This window comes from Erinaceus europaeus, chromosome 8 (assembly GCF_950295315.1).
Source record: "Erinaceus europaeus chromosome 8, mEriEur2.1, whole genome shotgun sequence".
NCBI classification, from domain to species: Eukaryota; Metazoa; Chordata; class Mammalia; order Eulipotyphla; family Erinaceidae; genus Erinaceus; species Erinaceus europaeus.
Genome location: NC_080169.1, coordinates 59,345,282 through 59,364,683, shown reverse-complemented (window position 1 = coordinate 59,364,683; position 19,402 = coordinate 59,345,282). Strand labels below are relative to the sequence as shown.

General features: G+C 37.2%; 1 protein-coding gene across 16 annotated transcripts in view; it reads left to right on the top strand.

Moving 5' to 3' along the window:
* The window catches only part of ADAM22 (ADAM metallopeptidase domain 22), a 261,263-nt gene extending 250,558 nt beyond the window's left edge, over positions 1-10,705 (top strand). For 11 of the 16 annotated variants that reach the window (XM_060196284.1, XM_060196279.1, XM_060196291.1 and 8 more), the window contains 2 exons: positions 7,619-7,742; positions 10,556-10,705. In XM_060196284.1, coding sequence (XP_060052267.1) covers positions 7,619-7,742; positions 10,556-10,576 — 145 coding nt within the window. In that variant the 3' untranslated portion in view covers positions 10,577-10,705. Of the gene's footprint in view, positions 1-732; positions 820-2,096; positions 2,127-7,618; positions 7,743-10,555 lie in introns of all 16 variants that reach the window. The other 5 variants (XM_060196278.1, XM_060196277.1, XM_060196280.1 and 2 more) reach the window with 2 other exon arrangements.
* The last annotated feature ends 8,697 nt before the right edge of the window (positions 10,706-19,402 follow it).

Here is a 19,402-nt window from a genome sequence, read left to right as displayed (position 1 = left end):
CTCACAAGGTAACTTCCGAGGGTCATTTCCTAATGGAAACATGAATTTTAGCCTGTAATGAGCAAAGAGGAGGAAGGAACATTGCGGTTGAAACTAAATTGCCAAATATAGCTTTAAGATTGCGGAGGCCTATTTGGACCACACTAATGTGCCTTGGGACTTCAGAATCAGATCAGTGGGATCCTTTCTGTTCCTTGTATATCCAATAGGGCCACTTTTTTGATTAACTCCAGCTTTAGACTTTCTGTGGAGAGTACGAGTGAAGCCAAGTAATCCTTCCATTCACATTGGAAAGAGGACTTAGCTTCTTTTAATTGTCCTTGGGGTGTTATTTGACCAAATGTCAAGTTGGGATGGCAGCCATCTGGGTGTTCCCCAAAATCACCATTATGACTAGAAAACCAAGGAGCCAAATGAAAAGTGGTCTGGAAAAAGCCACTTTGGAGGTGGGTGAATAGAACTGCTGGCTGAATTTCTAATTTACTTTGAAAACCACTGGAAAGGCTTGTCCTGAAATGTCAAATTCATTCTAGAATGCTTTAAGCCTTGTAGGCCAGTTTATTCTCATATCATTGTACAGACTGCCTCATAACCACCCAACATCCATCCTGGTTTATTTGTCATAGTCACTAGCATTTGGAGGGTGAAGACATCCTTGCTAAGCTTGTGCTGTGTATTTTCAGATTTTCTATCTTGTTCTGCTTTCTTTGTTCCTTCCATTGCTTTCTGCAGGTATTTAAACCCATGGTTCAAAAGAAACTATAATGTAGCTAAGTGGGTAGAAGATGTGAATAAAAACACTGAAGGACCATACTTTAGGTATTTTATAAATTAATTTTATACCCTTTTCGAACTCTCCCAGCACATACAATCAATGTACTGTGACTGGCTCTCTCTTTCTTGTATCTCCCAATACAAGTTCCCATAGATGGAAAGGGTCCTTGTTTATTTGCTGCCTTTTAATCTGTTTTTGGCTTCATGAGCAAGTCTAGTTCCTTCTTGAATGTTTCAAATGAAGCCATTTGAAGGAGTTACCATTGAGTGCATGTCTCTATCACCATCTTGAGCTTTTTAGTAGCTTTCTCTTCATTTGATGCTATGTAGTGTTCTATGGGCATGAAACATATTTTTCACTAATAAAGAAATACTATTAACCTGAATAATTTAATTTCTCAAATTTAGCAGTTTCATAATGCATTTTTCCTAGTTACTACCTTTAAGAGTAAATAGTGCATATGAAAACTCAAAGAAAAACATAAACATAATTAAGTTAGAAGAATTTTTACTTTGAGTAGTAAAAATGATTCTATGTAACTTGAAACTTATTAACTACTGACTACATAAGCATATGCGGAATGATGTTAGGTATTATTTGTTCAGTACAGTCATTTGCTACCGGCGAAGGGCTGTGCTGAGAAAAGTGTTTTATTGATACTCAGCAAAACATTGAAGGAAAATTTTCTTGTTAATAATATTATTACTGTCTAATACTTCAAGTAGAATAGGAAGTAGATTCTAAACATGATCTTGATTCACAAAAGATCAGCTTTCCTTACATTTTAAAAACTGTCAAATTTATTCATTATTATAGCTCAGTGCAACAGTTGAGGTTAGAGAGAGTTTCTTAATGACATTTTTTTTTTACTCTTTGAAATCTCAAAGTTATTTTCTAGAGGTAAATGTCCAATATATATCTAATTACTTTGTGGACAACTCAAGTAAAGGCTATAGACTGAATTAATGTTTTCATTGACTATAACTTAGTAAGTTTTCAGATTACTTATTGCCATGACTTAGAACAACACTTAACATATAAAAATTCTATGTGCATTTTTACTCTCAGCACCCATATAAAGTGTACCATTTAGTTTAGACATATATAGTTTGAGAAAATGATTAGAACTACCTGCATTTTAGTTTGATCCATACATTCGCATATACCCCAAGGAAAGCGTAACCCCTGCCTGCTCACAAAAATATATTCTGCTTTATTACCCCATCTGTTCTTCTTTCCCTGCCCCTCTGCTTATCCTACTTTCCCACACTGAACCTCATACACATACACTCACATTCAAACATCCCACCCTCACCTGTAGCTCCCAAGATGGCCAACATAAGGAAGAAAGGTAAGATATTTTGAATGCTATTTGGAATCTTGGTTGACCTGCAGTCCTAATTCTCCTTTCTGTTTTCCTCAGGCTTGTGGGCAGATTGTAATTTGCACCAACCATGGAATCAAAACAGTGATTTTGATCCCATATGGAAAAGGGTTTTTACTCCTAAGTGGGCTTAGTATTTTCACACCAATAACTTGTAAAATGGTATCCCGGAAGAGTGATTCACCTCCCCTGGGTGAACTGAGTAGTTTATGTGGCTCTCAGAGAAGAGTTCACATTTCTTAAAGCCAGCACCCAGGTCTGCCCAGAAGCTGCATGACTAGACATAATTTGGATGGGAAAATGCTTTTGCACCCCGTTGCACGTGCAAAGCTGCAAGGGCAATTTTAGAGGGTTGCTTTGTCTCCTCTTAGTCTGAGATATCATTTCCTGTGGTGGATAATTACACTAAGATTTAATTATTAAAGATTCATATTTTAAAGGTAGATATATTTCAATAGTTACAGACTTATTTTTAGAGTAATAAAATATTATACTGGTAAGACTTGAAAGTCAATGCAGAATTTCTGTGAAAGTGCTAAAAAATTGAGAGGTCCTAGATCTTGTAACACATTGATTCTAACACAACAGAGAAATCTCACTCACTTCCTATCCAGATCAAATAGGAGACCCAAAGTACATATACACCTTGGTTTATGCTTTGCTAATCCTTTGCTTGAGCTCAGATCTGCTGGATCATTAAGGACTATCTGTCTTGCAAAAACCATCAAGTGAGGGCAAAGTTCACTTTGCTGATCACGCATATGGTATGGAATACATGGCATTCTTAGCAAAAAAAAAAAAAAACGGGAGAATTTGTGACTGCAGCAAACTGGTTCTGAATACAGTTCAGACTTTCAGCTATGGTACCTATATCACTATATAAGCAAAGCAATTGCAAAAAATAGAGATCAGAGTGCCTCAACTATTATCTCATAGTTTTGATTTGCCAGTGATTGCTTTCACTGCTGTGAACATGTATTCAGCTCATCAGAAAAGAATGTTAGCTGCCCTCACCTGTATTTGGGGGCAATTATGTTGACAGTAATTTACAACATAGAATGTACTATTACTCTTGAGTATTATATCATTTGTTCATTCATATGGCTGACGAAGTGAATAACACTTGATCAGACTCATAGATCAAATGAATATTTGATCAGACTCGGGGTTTTCCAGTCTTTTTCTGCTCTCTTATGGAAAATACAGTGACTTAAATGAAACTAATAATTTAGGTTTTGAGTGGTTATTATGTACCTCTATTTCTAACAACATCATTAGGTTTAACCATTTTATTCCCTTTTTAATTTGGAGGAAACCAAGGCACAGAGTGTAATAAGGTAGTACAATTAATAACTGTAAAAAACAAAATGAGGAGTCTGCATCTATGTGACTCTAAAATATTTCCCCTTTCCACTTCACTATAAATACCTAACAGTAGAAGAGTAGATAATGACTATGAAATAATCATGTTCTTCTGGATTAAACCACTATAACATATTTGTGAACATAGTCAAGTAGATAAGGGGGTAGGCCTGTGCCCTTCATGTGTAACTGGCTTGGCTTTAGTCTGTGATGGGGTGGGGGGGGCAGCATTGAACTAAGATTGACTTTACAGGCATATTTAGCAAGACACAAAATCAGAAAGTCTGATGTTACCCCAGATATATCACAATCAGTTGGCACACAGACACGCCTTCCTTGTGTAATTTTGATATGACCCTCATTATGACTATTTGAGTTTCTAAAAATACAGCGATGCAGAAATTATTATTTTTCATTAAGATTTTATTTATTAGAAAGATAGAAGGAGAGAGAAAGCAAAAGAACCAGACATCACTCTGGTACATGTGCTGCTGGGGATTGAACTCAGGACCTCATGCTTGAGAGTCCATTGCTTTATCCACTGTGCCACCTCCCAGACCAACAAAAATTATTTTGTAAGTGAATGAACTTAGTCAGTGCTTGGTTTTCAGTGAAAGACAGATTGGAATAAGCAGGCAAAAAACCAAAAACAGAAAAAAAGCCTGGAGGAAGTTTTGAAGAAATGTCTATGGTAGACATTTGTGAGAATTTCCACTTTAACTTCCCAATCTGATCTCACTTGCCTTGTTCTCTACTCACCCCCCGCCCCCAGACCTTTTAATTTGGAGAAATTAATGGCTTATGGGACAGTTGTTAACTCATGAGTACAGTTTCTTATCTTTCCGTGATAGTTGTAGCCCCACCCCTCCACCACCAACTTTGTCCTTCCCCACTATCCTTAAGGTTCTCTCTACTTCCTTGTTCTCCACTTTTTTTTTTTTTTTTAATTTTTTATTTAAGAAAGGATTAGTGAACAAAGGCATAAGGTAGGAGGGGTACAACTCCACACAATTCCCACCACCCAATCCCCATAACCCACCCTCTCCCATGATAGCCTTCCCATTCTCTAGCCCTCTGGGAGCATGGACCCAGGGTCGTTGAGGGTTGCAGAAGGTAGAAGGTCTGGCTTCTGTAATTGCTTCCCCGCTGAACATGGGCGTTGACTGGTCAGTCCATACTCCCAGTCTGCCTCTCTCTTTCCCTAGTAAGGTGTGTCTCTGGGGAAGCTGAGCTCCAGGACACATTGGTGGGGTCTTCAATCCAGGGAAGCCTAGTCAGCATCCTGGTGGCATCTGGAACCTGGTGATTGAAAAGAGAGTTAACATACAAAGCCAAACAATTTGTTGAGCAATCATGGATCCCAAGTTTGGAATAGTGGAGAGGAAGTGTTAGGGAGGTACTCACTGCAAACTCTAGTGTAATCCTGCTTTCAGGTATATATTTTGCAGTAGTTTATGGATACGTGTGAACATAAGCTCTCTCTCACAGAAACTGGTGTATGTCTAGGTTATGGGACTTTGTTAGAAAGTGAACTACCTGAGATGAAATTAGAGTGTACTATTAAAGGAAAGGTCTCACCCGAGTAATGAAGCTGAAGGGTTGTCATTCCACACGTGAAGTCTCTGGATACAGTCTGAGGTGAAGCATGTTGAGATGGCAATCGTTGCTTTGGTTAGGTTGTGATCGGCGGATGCAATATTATTTGGTTTGGATTGGGAGATGCATACGGGAAAGTGGGCCCTATCCAAGGGTGCCAGGACTGAGGGAAGTAGGGGCTCTATAGTGAAGATGTGAGGTTCCTGCTATCTTAGGGTTCAAAAAGACAATCAATAGTTAATATTCTAGTGTCTCCTAAGACAATCTCCTTATGCTGTCACACACTACCCAAACTATAGGACCTTTTGCCCTTTATTCCTAGTAAAATTGCCCTCTTTGGCATGTCCAAAATGAAAGTCAATCTTTACATTAATGTGAAAGGAGTATGTATGTGTGCAATTTCTTTGACATTCTGTAGAATACTTATTTTTATCTTAGCTCATTATTATCTTTGGCCATGAAAAATATTTGAGAATAGTGAACTCTCAAAACTCCTTATTGGAATGGGCTAAATATGCACAGAGTTGTTCATTTGAACCCTTGGCCAAGTGTATAACCAGCATTTCTTTGAAGCTATAAGCTAACAGTGTTGCAATACACACACACACACACACACACACACACACACACACGCAATGTAGTAAATGAAAAAGAGGACTTGTTTTGCATGATATCCAGCAATAAACAAGATTTAGTTGTTGGTGTACCTGACTGACTTTCCTGAACTTGTGTATCTTAACAATAGTTGTTAGACTAAAAAGCCCTTATTTTTAAAAAGATGTATTTAGATAAACACCAAAGTTCCCTTTTTATACATACTGAATTTGCTTTTGTATGGCTACAGTCTAATTTGTAATGTTTTCTTAAAATTAAAATATTATTAATTCCTGCACTGGAAAAAAAAAAACCTGTAGATTTGAAGTACTAATGTTCGTAGTTCTGTGTGTCCACTTTACAATGAAGAACATGACCACCAGAGAAGTCAAGCAGTTACAGAATTCAAGCTAGACTTCACACAGAGTAATGGTCCTAGGTATTTTCTGTAAATAGAGGAAACTTTAGAAGCTACTGATTAAAAGTAAGGGGAAACCAGTCTTTGTTACTCAATTAAGTGAGCATGAGCACACTCATTTGGATCTCAGGGTTGACAGGAAAATTTATTTTCAAACCTTAGCTTGAGTTCACTGCTCATAAATAGGAACTCATTGGGTAACTGACAGAACTAGGGCAAAGCATATTATCAAATTTTAAAGGAAAACGATACTTGTACACTGTCACATGCAGTGCAGGAGTAGGTCCCTCTCCTCCACCCCAATACTACTTCACAAGTAGCACTCCCTGCACAGAAGCTACATCTTGCTAAAAGAGGTGGTACCTGTGCTATATAACTGGACAATATGGCTGGTTCAGTGATGTGAGTCATTATCATTTAGCAGGAGAAATAGAGGTGTCGCGGATGTGTGGTGGTAACATTTTTAAATAGATAGCTCCTGAAGAATTCTAACATCTATTTCTTTTTGATAAGGTTGACATGCATAGCTGATTTTGGCACTTTAGAGACAGGATAACATTTCTGGACTCTTCCAGGCTGACCAGTTTAGACACAAGTAGTACCAACTGAAAATGCAGAATCAAATGAGTATAAGAAAGTTTACACAGATCTTTCATATGGACTGTTTTTCATATGGACTGTCTTTCATATGAACTGTCTTCATGATGAAGATGACATCTTTTCTAAATAGGAAGAATTTTTTGTTACTGCTTTAGTTTTAGTAAAACTCCAGTCAATTAAGTATAGCCACCACCACTCTGCTGACATATGTAGTCCACCATACATGACTTAGCAAGATTGATATCTGTTGTTTAAAGATATTCTCCTGTGTCACAGCACTCTTGGTAGGAACTAATCAGACCATTTTTGTATGTTCTCATCAGATTCTTTGTTTGGCTGGAACTCTGCACTCCTTACTGCTTGCATGTTTACTAATTTATTGTAAAAACCCTGTAATTGCCTTTGTCCTTTCACAACTAACACACTGGCCTCTGAATGCATGGAATTTGTGTAAACTGACGTGTGATTTAGCAACTAATAAATGTATCAATTGTATTGTATTGTCATAGCTAAAAAGTATAAGGGGAATTGCTGGGCTAAAACCATTTTTACATTAAAGGATAAAGTCACAGAAGAATATTATGTACATTTAGCTTACCACTGAGCTTTCAGAATAATTCTACCCTTTCTCCTTTTAGCTGTTATAAATTCTAAAGGACATTTTATTATTGGTTCTCTAGATGGAAAGTAATATTCTTTGCACTAACATTTAAGCAGTCATGGTAGTTAAGAAACTAGGAAGATAAAATTCCATCATTCCGGTAGCTAAACTTTTGCAATAGTGACTGAGAAAAGTAGAAATTAGGGTATGTTCTGAACCCATTTTCATATATTTGAATGAGATATTAGGCAATTATATAATATGTGTTTTGTCTTCTCAACATCCCAGGACTTTGTCTCCTGCCAAGTCTCCTTCTTCATCAACGGGGTCTATTGCCTCAAGCAGGAAATATCCTTACCCAATGCCTCCACTTCCTGATGAAGAAAAGAAAGTGAACCGTCAAAGTGCCAGGGTATGTGGAAACTTCCTTCATATTTTAAGTTCCTTGTCATTATTGTTTATCTATGAATTAATATTTTAAAAGAGTGCCATTGAATTTCCTTCCTTGTTCTAGGAAGATGAAGAAAATAATAACAATAACAACAACAATAATAATAATAGATTATTAGACTTTAGGGCATGGATTAGTGCAAATGAGTCTAATTTCTACATTTATAAGTTCAAGAAATATTGACATATAGTCTTCATTCTTTGTTATATATGTTTGTCTTTTGTTATTCATTTTAGCCATTATGTCACAATCTAGAATAAGAAAAACAATGTATTTTATCTTATCAGTTTTTTGCATATATACCAGGAAATACCAGAGATTTAGTAAAATAGCTACTTTTCTATGATAACTTTGCTTACTCAAACTACTGACTAATAACCTCTGGGAGGATTTTAGGAGTATAAATCTGTGACAAAAATGAATGTCTGAGATATAAGACTGAAATTTAGATAAAAGGCAAATGGACTTGAAAATCTGTAATATTAATGGTTTGGCAATATTACCAATCTGTAAAAGACAAATCTAAAAAAAAAAAGATATAGGGTTGACTATTTCTGTAAAAAATATGACTTGCCAGAATTTATGACTTGCCAAAATATGACTTCATTTTTGAAATGAACAGTGTTCTTTTACCTCTTAATCATGATTCTACGGTACCTTACAGAATTACCAGAACACAACCATTATATGAAATTTGAGATATAGTGGAATTTAGAGAGGCAAGATAGCTCTTAAAAAAAGTTCAAGTGAAAGATGAAACTAAAGAATAATTACCTTAACTGATGACCAGGCTATGCTATGGTCAGTTACAGTGTAATGCTAATCTCAGAAATCATATTGCAATAAAATAAAAGTTTTTAAAGCCTGGGCAGATTGATCTTCTAATGAGTGCTAGGTTCATAGGCATTTTGATATTAAAGGATGTTTCCAAACCTCTTTGGTTCTAAAATCGTAGGATTCATAATAAACAGGGTCATCCTAATTTTAACTCTGTCAATTCAGAGTTAATTAGAAAACATGTTTCAGGGTTTGTTGGTGACTCATCCAGTAGAATGCACACATTAACATTCTCAAGGGCAACAAAAGGCAACAAGGGCAACAAAATGGGGAAAGAAATGGCCTTTAGGAGCAGTGGTGCAGGATTCTAGTGCAGGCACTTAGCCCCAGCTATAACCCTGGAGGCAAAAAACAAAAAAACAACAGATTAAATCACCATCATCATAGACTTTTAAACAATAATGCTTTCTTAGTCATAAAAAATATTTTGATATGCTAATATAGGGAATGATAAATGATGATAAGAAAAGAAGATAGCAATGATTTACAGAACTCAGATTTCTGGCCTTACAAAAGGATTCAATAGTAGGCATACTGTTGACAGGCTTTGAGTCTGTAGGAATGAAATCTAACACTGATGACATTCTTTCCCTCCCTAGGGAATTATATAAGCATAACTGCCCACTCTTTATCAACTGCTTTCATCCACAGAGAACTGTTTACACTGTCATTTTGCTTTGTCTAGTGGGGAAATTCTCTCTGCTCTTGATAGTCTCAGTGTGAAGTTGTAGATGTTTTCATATCAGATGGGATTGGCCATGAAAATGCTAGCTTTCTAGAAAACAGAAGTGAACCATGACACCTTCTGAGATCTAAATGAGGTGACTGTTAAGGACTATAATCCTTAAGACCATTGTGTGAGTCCTCTTGTTGATTCTGCCTGCTGTGACACAGCACAGAACAGTGAAGCAGAATTTTGCAGAACAGGCAGCTATCTCTGAACTATCTTTCTGGGCTGTGGAAAACAAAACAAGCAAATCTTCCTATTAGCAACCGCTCTTTTGATTAACATACTAATTAATAAATGAGAGAGAGAGGGAGAGGGAGAAAGAAGAGAGAGGGAATAAATAGAGCATGCTTCTGTTTGAGTACATGCAGTGCTGCAGATACAACCAAGGACTTGATAGATTTAAATCCTACACTCTACCCATTTAATTACCTTCCTGACTACCTGCAAATCCCTCACCAAGATATGACCATGTTCTTATAAGTGAGAATTTGAGAATTCTTTGCTTCATTTCCTAATGAGGAAAATTGTGATCTTGTTGTTTTCCTAGTGTCATTCCTTTAATTTCTCTTCTTTCTTCAAGCAATTAATCTTTCAAACTTTATAATCATTTATGTGGAAACTGAGGCTCATTGGAGTCAGAACTTATTACTACTCCACATCATCTCTGCCGATCTAGGTTTTGTTTCCCTGCCCTACATAGAAATTCATAGTGTTTTAAATTATTTTATGGGACACCCAATATTTAATTTGTTTAGAATTTCAGTAACATCAAGTGAAGACATAAAGGTTTTTCTTTTTCTTTTTTTGTTATCTTTATTTATTGGGTAGAAACAGCCAGAAATCGAGAAGGTAGGGGAGATAGAGAGGGAAAGAGAAAGAGGGACACCTGCAGCACTGCTTCACCACTTGCAAAGCTTTCCCCTGCAGGTAGGGACTGGGGGCTCGAACCTGGATCGTTGAGCACTGTAACATGCACTCAACCAGGTACGCTACTACTTGGCTCCCCAAAAGTTTTTTTATATTAAAAAGTGGCAAATTTAGAGGCGAGGTGCTAATAATTTGTTTGTATTTATTTACTATGTATTTGCTAGACTTCATCAGTGTGTGCACCCTCATCTATAAAGGAATCATCAAATGGTCTCATGTTCTATCTCGGAATCTGCTTCAGTACTCATAATTTGCAAAATTCTTTTTCTTTACTGTGCAGCTATGGGAGACATCCATTTAAGATCAACTGTTTACATGTGATAGATCGAAACTGTTTACTTCAACTTTTATAGAAACCCAGCCTCACAGAATCACTGCAAATCTATCTGCTCCTCAGACAAAAAAAAAAAAAAAAAAAAAACCTTCCAAAATGCAACAGAAGAGAGGAAGCCGGAAGCTGAATCTCAGATCTGGATACCATTTTCTTTCTTTTTGCTCATTGGCTGACTATTTAACTGATCCATGAAAAGAACTACTGAAATGTTACACTATAATATGGGACAATAAAGGTACTGGTGTACTTACTAATGGATGATCTGCATGACAGATATTATGTAGAAGTATCACTAAATTAACTCACAAGACCCAAATGTAGCAAGTTTCCTAAGGGACAATAATGGATTCAGAATTGTCATTCTGAAGCACATCCTCATTGTAGACAGTAATTCTATGTGCATGAAGCTTTTGTTTGTTTATTATTTTCCACATTTAAGGAAACAGAATTTCATAATAGAAACTAGCATGCAGGGCTAAGGCATATAGGATGTTTTTCTGCTGGACTTTAAAGCTTTGAGAGGTCAATATCCCATATGCTAACCATAAACACATATTTTTATTTTTGTTTTTTTTTACTTTTCATATTTATATTAGCATACAAGGACAATCGTACATATGTAAACATTTTTAAAATAAAAAAGCAGCTCTTACACACAAGTGTATTTTGCCAAATGCCTAAAAATAATGTCACAATCACATCATTGTCATTCATCAACTGGTCTTTAAAGATTATAAACAGATGTTGTAAATATAGTGGTCAATGGTGTAAATGTGTCTCTCCATACCTTGTAATTGTCTAAACATGTGATATCCCTTTAAATTGTGTACAGTCTGGAGATGGCTTTATTGAGCAAATTCACTAAGAGAACAAAACACCAGAAAAACTTGAAAGTCTCCATGCTTTGCTGGGCCAGGAGTCAATGAAGTTCAACTGCTATCCTGCCTTCTAGGTTTCTATTGATGGTCAATTGCTCCTTGGGGATCCTCTTGCTGGTCCCCTTTCCTTGTTGGGGATATTTTTCCTGCTTCAGCAGCTGTTAGCTTTCATTAGTAGAACACATCTGCTAGTTTTCCCCCTAGGGCCCGATAGATGTAGGTAGGTCCTGCTGAGATCAAGCATGTGCACCAAAGACACAAGAGACCAGGGGCTGCTGATGCATTGGTAGCTTCCAGTTTGCCAAACTCTAGCTCTTTGTGACCTAAAGTTTTGTTCTTAAAAAAAAAAAGCCATCCTTATTTGTGAAATGGATGACATGTTTTAATAAAATGACTTTTACACAATTTAATAAGGGACAGTTATTATCAGTGGGTTGTGTGAGTCATGACAGGTCATTTCACTTGACTTTAAAACAGGGTGATAGAAGGTTCTATGGGCTGGGCTGGGAAACCACCATAGGCCACAAAGAGTTAAGTGAAACCTAAAACAGCAAGTGTTCAGAACTGTGAAGTTAGCTAGATAGCTGATTGAAGTAATAATCTGATGTTTTGAGTTCTATTTTTGAATCCATAGACAAACTAGATTTTTATATTAAAGACCCATTGTAACCAGAGTTTGATAGCTGTCATAATATAGTGCTGTTACTCTAAAAGAAAACTCTTTGGAGAAGGCTGCTCTAGTAAGCTCAAAACTGAGACCAGTCAAATACTTTGATATGAAGAGTACTTCCAGATGCCCTCATTTTCTTTCTTTTCTTTTGAAAGAAATAGTACCTGCAGGTAAGGTTATTATCTATAGGCAAGAATTTACAAATATCCTCTAAATTTGCTCTCCCAGTTTTGTTCATGGACAAAATCCATTCTCTCTTCATGTAAAATCATCCTGGATTCCCAGACTGAAGGGCTGAGTTAGAAGATAGTGTTTTTTGGTATCATATCTTCTGTAATGGACCTCTCTTCTGAAAACCTTTAAAATAATAGAAAAAACTGTTCATCTAAAACTATAAAGTATAAACAGAATCTTTTATGACATGAAAATTTAATAGATACTACAATGAAAAAAAATCCACTAGACTAAGATTTGGGCGAGTATTTGCTGACCTTAAATTGAGAACAGCAGGGCAGACAGATTTTAAATATGTAGCTAATAAACTGACAATTGACCAAGATCATTTGAATGTGCACTGAATGTTTTCTGGAAATGAGTATATACAATGCTAACACTACAAGGTTTATTTTGACTATGAAAGAGTTTATAGATATGAATGTAGGTACCTCGTGTAAATACTTTATAGTTATGACTTCACAAGGCCTAACTTCAAAGACTCTGCAAATGATTAGTTATGTAGTTAACAGATCCCCCATACCCCTCTATCTCTTTCCTTAATCTCTGCATTACTTCTACATGAAGGTTAATATTTTATTGTGAAAATCATGATCATTTACTTTTTGGGGAAACATGGTTGTTTTAGAGATCTATCAGTTATTGTCATCCTTCTAGGTAACACCCTCCAAATGTAACTAAATGAAAAATTTTATTTGCAAAGATCATGCTTTTACAGTAGCTTTATTTCTAGAAATTTATTCTAAGAATGTTGATAAATCCTTAGAGCCATTTTCAGAATTCTTTTGACAGGATTATAATCACTCTCAATGTGTAATTTTGAAAAGTACCTATATTTGTAGCCACAGTCGATGTTCTAGATATACTAAGTCTAAATGTCTGACTTTTCATCCACTGAGGCAGGGAGAAATGGAACTGTGGCACTAAATACAAGCACAGTATTTTTGCATTTTTGTTGTTGTTTTTAGTGTCTGTTTTGGAGAGCAACCTTGAGGCCATAGAGTTTGTAGTTATAAACTGACATTTATGTCTCCCAGTCAAGTACAAGCAGAGGCAGAGAGCAGGTATTTAACCATTAGTTTCCATTGTATGCCTTTTTCCTCTTCAACGTATACACACACACACACACACACACACACACACACACACACACACACACACACACACACACACGACTCAGGTTGACAACCTGCTGCCTGACATGTTCCATTTATCCATAGCTGTAGAATATGATTTTGAAGAAATATTTATATCTCCCCACTGAAAGTGTCAAAAGAGTGGTATGAGGGGACAGGGATCCTCAGAAGTTGTTAACAGCCAAACTGTTTTGAGTGTTGTCTGTCTTTAGATATGAAGTGACATCCTCTGGAGTTTCCCACCTGTCTAGGAAAGTGATCCCCTGGTCATAAGAAATATGTGGAAAGAAATAAAGTTCTCAAATGGTGCAAGAAAAGGAGGGGGTTCAATTTTCTATAGTTGTATTTTTAAAAGAAGCCCAGTGCTGCCTCTTTAAAAAGTGTTGACTCTTAAAATAGTCATATTTTATTAAATAGAGTTAAATTGCTGAACACATTTTCTAGTTTGATATAGGAGCTCTGTTGAGTGACACTATGGTTTCTTTTTAGTTTTTGACTTTTTAAAAAATTGTTTATATATAAGGATAGTCCAGCATAGATTTATGAAAGTGGCATTGATAAGAGTTTCTTTCTCTATTCCTTTCCTTTCTTCCTTCTTTCTCCCTCCCTTCTCTCTCTATCTCTTCTTCTTCTTCTCTCTCTTCCTCTCTCTCTTCCTCTCACTTTCTTTCTCTTCTAGGATTATTTCTGGGGTTCCCTGTGTGTACTACAAATCCCCTGCTTCTGATGGCCTTTTCCCCCCATCTTATTGGATAGGACAGAGAGAAATTGAGAGACATGGGGGAGATAGAGCTGGAGAGAGAAAGAGACATCTGTAGACCTGCTTCACTGCTTGTGAAGCGACCCACCTGCAGGTGGGGAGCCAGGGGCTCAAACAGGGTCTTTGCATTTCATAATATGGGTACTTAACCTGGTGCACCACAGCCTGACCCCGTAATAAAGTTTCTTAAGAGAAATTTCTGAAAAGATAAAATTAGGCAATCTGTTCACTTCCAGAAAAGTATGTTTTAATTCCATAACAAACTTACATTTTCTCTGTTGATTCCATTACATAATGCTTAGTTTAATCCTGTCCATTACCTTCCATACAACTTTATTCTTTATGGTTTTATTATTTACTTTTGATAGTTACATTTGGACAAGAAAGGAATTATGACATTCCTGTTCACTTCTTTCATTGTTTCCAATTTGCTTGTTCATTTATTTCTTCTTTTAACTCCAGCTGTTTTGTGTTTTAACCTGCTGTATTTTGTGGTTTAAATAGTTCCTTGTGCTATTCAACGTAATGATAAATCCTTATCTAATGGCAAAAAAATGTTTTTTTTCTTAATTTAGTCAAAGGAACGGAAATTAATTGGAAGAATATGAATTAGCCTGAAGAGTACATGTGAAGATATATTTAAAGAAGGGAGGGAAGAAAGGGAGTTAAGGCAGCTGTGCATAGCCAGATGGGACACCTCTGCTTGCTGCTACTGTTAGATGCCATTATGGGCAGTTTTTTAAAATTATTATCTTTATTTATTTATTGGATAGCAATAGCCAGAAATTGAGAGGGACGGGGTGGTAGAGAGGGAAAGAGACAGAGAGACACCCTGCCTCACCACTCGTGAAGCTTTCCCCCTGTAGTTGGGGACCCAGCGTTCGAACCTGGATCCTTACGCACTGTAACGTGTGCTCAACCAGGTACGCCACCACCCAGCCCTGGGCAGTGTGTTTTAAGAGTCATTCTACTAGTTGGAAAACTGACTTGAAATTTGCATGAAATGCTGATTCCCAAATGCAACAAAAAATCTACTTTTTTTTGTTCCTAACTTTTTACTTTCTCTTCTATATTTTCCTCTGAAATTACCACCCAGATATTTTTTCTTGAGTAAAATCAAGATAAATTTTTATTCTCATTCTATTAATTTATGACGAAACTAAACATTTTTATGAAATAGACGTTAATTGGGAGCTTAGAATTTTGGTTTTCCCCTCTGAGTTGTTTTCTGAATGGGTAAGTCTGACTTTAAATGTTGCAGTTTTACTCCTGACATGGAGAAGCTAATAACTTTTCATATATAGCTCCCCCCTACTTATCAATATTAAAAAGGCACCCAGATGACTCTTAATGAAAATCTGCTGAGAAGTAGTGCATCTGTTGTATGGGTGTGAGCAGCTTTGCCTGCTGGGTATGTACCATTGGTACATACACATAGCAGATGCTTCTCAGACAGGTTCTTTTAGTTCCAAGATAGCTTCACCCTACCTGTGGTGCAGAGCAGAGAAAGGTGCAGCAGGATCTTTGAAACCAGAAGATAATATTTCTGTTCACGTGATATTCATTAATACCAGGTTGTCTGCAAAGTCATGACATATTTTTCTGTGCAAACATGGATCATGACTTTTATGACAACCCATACTTTTATGACAACCCATTATGTCTCAGCCCCTCAAATGGAGTGTCTTTTGGTTCCGTTTATAAGTAGAAAAGGAAACATCCAGAACTCAAGAGTAGTAATGTAGTCTTTATGTTAAGAGCCTGATAAATAGTAAGTTTTCTCACTGTGGGGTTTGTGAAATGCTTTCAAGACCTTTTCTGCTTGTGAAGTAGCTCTCAGTCTTCAGTGGTTGTCAACCCTTTGCTCCCAGTTAGAAACTATCACTGTCATTAAGGCAACTCCCTTCTTCTTCTTCTTCTTCTTCTTCTTCTTCTTCTTCTTCTTCTTCTTCTTCTTCTTCTCCTTCTCCTTCTCCTTCTCCTTCTCCTCCTCCTTCTCCTCCTTCTCCTCCTCCTACTCCTCCTCCTCCTCCTTCTTCTCCTTCTCTTCTTCTCCTTTTTCACCTTCTCCTCCTCCTCCTCCTCCTTCTCCTTTTAATTTATTTACTGGATAGTGACAGAGAAAAATTGAGAGTGGAGGGGGAGACAGAGAGGGAGAGAGAGACAAAGAGACACCACCTACCCTGCTTCACCACTCGTAAAGCTTTCCCCCTGCAGGTGGGAACAGGGGGCTTGGACCTGGGTCCTTGTGCACTGTAACATATGCTTAACCAGGTGCACCACCGCCTGGCCCCCTTCTTTGGTTAAATTGGTACTTAAGAGAATCATGGGGGTGCTAAAGTGAGGGGGCTGGTGTATCTGTGGAGAAACACCTCCTCCCATTGGCTCCTAGGTATTATGCAACTTTAAAAGTCACTGAGAGATTGGTCCTTGGTGCAAGTTTCAGGATGAGTGGGAGGTAAGAGGCAGGGAACCTTGGGAGGTCATGGACTGTTTATTCAGTCATGGCATAGGCACAGAATGAAGAGCCACACAAAGATCTCAGAAACCAAGCATGGGAGAAGATCTGGTCACTGGGATTGGGGGTATATGAAGGGAAATATGGAGTGCCTCTTACAGATCTCAGTGCTTTACAGTTTTACTGATTGTTGGTTCTATAAAGGCTTTTAATCCGATCTGTGATGATTCAATCCCTCCTGCCAATTGTTCAAAGAACTTGTGTCAGGTAGGTGCTTCAAGGTGACAGGATTGTGCTCTTTAAGGGTATAATCATTTCATGTTTTTAAATGTTCTTGAAGTCAAAATCAGAGGCTTTCATTAATTTTTTAATAAAAAGGCATACAGTGATATTAAGCAATTTTGTTAATATGAATAAAATACCAAAGTGTTCAGGTTTTTTTTTCCAAAAAGGCATACAATGAGGCCAATTTTGATAATATGAATAAAATTATCAAAGTTTTCCAAAAAATTATAAGAAACCTCTCAAAGATATGCATATACACCTAGTACTACTCGACATTTACATTAGGGTTTAAACTGCTTAGGAAATTTCAGATGCAGATTTGTATTTTGATGGTCAATGCTCTAAAATAATGCAAGAATAGGCCCCCAAAGTCTTTAAATACAGCGGTGCTAAATTATATCAGATAACACAATATAGAAAGTGCTGATAATGAATTAATACATTTATTCGGTAATAATACAAGAGTTCTTGCTAAATTTTACATGAGTATCACTGCCTGACAGAAACCCCACTTTTCTTTTCTAATTGAGCACAAAGTCAAACTAATTCTCCAGCCAAACTTTTTCATCAGTAAAATGTCAGCATTTTTGTTTTGTATTTCATTTTTTTTACACTAACTGCAAAAGTGCTTAAGGGTTATTCAGGATAAGCACGTGTGCTTTTAAAACTTCCTGGAAGAGACTTATTCTCTCTCATCTAGCATCCCCCAAAGACCTAGAAAGTGAGTGTTCTACCTAAAATAGCAGTTTATATGTTAGCCTATATAGGTCTGCACTAATGTTTTCCACATCTATCATCTTCTACGGATGACATCTCATCTACAGATAGTGGAAGCCAATTTGTGAGGAAGTGTTAGTAGCACGGTATCATTTTTGGTAACCAAGTAATCATGTGTATATGCTTAGATCAATGTCATTTTATCATCTCTGCTACTTTGCACATCAGGTTCTTAAGCTATTTTTTAAAAAAAACTACTGGGTTTTGGCAAACACCAATTGATATGTACATGGCAAATGCTTTCCAGAGCAAACGTGATTTGTTTTTATGGCTGTTCAAGTTATACAATTGTTCTTATATTGTAAGTAAGCAAAATCTTACTGTTTTTAAAAGTCACTGTAACTTGAGGTTCAATTTCTGGCACAATTTTACTAGTATTCACTTCTGAAGCTAATAAGACACCACTGTTTTCTATGTTACTCTCATTGTAACATTAATAAAGTGACTTTCAATAAAAAGATTTATGTTATTTTGATGCATGACTCCTTTTAGTCCAATTTTTCTTCCACTATCTTTCAGAGACCTTATGGGACTCCTGCTATGTGGCTCTTTAACTGTTCCATGATGTCTTAAATGAGACAACTCTCAGAACAAAGAGAAATACAGTTGACCTTGGAACAAGGAAATTAGAGGTTAGGGGCAAGAACCAACATACCCTTAACTCCACGCACAGTTAGATATTCACATGTAATTTATAGTTGGTTCTCAGTATATAGGCTCCACATATAGTAACATCAATCAACTAACATCCCTTGCTAGTTGAATTTGTAGAATCAGAAGACAGAATAAAGAATGCCAAATAGAAACGAACCCTTGAAATTCAAACCCTTGTTGGTCAAGGATCATCTGTACAGGTCTTTTAGTAAAGCCTGTATGTCATGTACAATTTCCTTGGTTTGGACATTGTAGTATTCTCTCATCTATTTGCCTTGATTCATAAACTCCCTCATCCTAACATCGATGATTCTGTATTCTGCCCAGACAGTACTATTTATTTTAGTAGTTTACCTGTGCTGACTACAAAACACGAGGACATGAATGCTTTCAGTTTAGCTTCATGATTGGCTAAAAACTGTTTTACCGAGGCTGGGTGGTAGCACAACAGGTTACGTGCCCATGGCGTGTAGTGCAAGGACCAGAGTAAGGATCCGGGTTCGGGCTCTGGCTCCTCACCTGCAGGGGGTAGCTTCACAGGCAGTGAAGCAGGTCTGCAGCTCTTTCCTTCCCTGTCTTCCTTTCCTCTCTCGATTTCTTTCTATCTCCTGGAGGCCATTTTTCCCCTTTTGTTGCCCTAGTTGTTGCAGCCTCGTTGTGGTTATTATTGCCATTGTTGACGTTGCTTTGTTGTTGGATAGGACAGATAGAAATGGAGAGAGGAGGGGAAGACAGAGAGAGGGGGAGAGAAAGACAGACACCTGCAGACCTGCTTTACCGCCTGTGAAGGGACTCCCCTGCAGGTGGGGAGCCGGGGGCTCGAACCGGGATCCGTTCGCCGGTCCCTGCGTATTGTGCCACATGCGCTTAACCCACTGTGCCACCGCCCGACCCCCCTCCCAATGTACTATTTTAACAGGAAAAGAACAGAAGTCATTGAC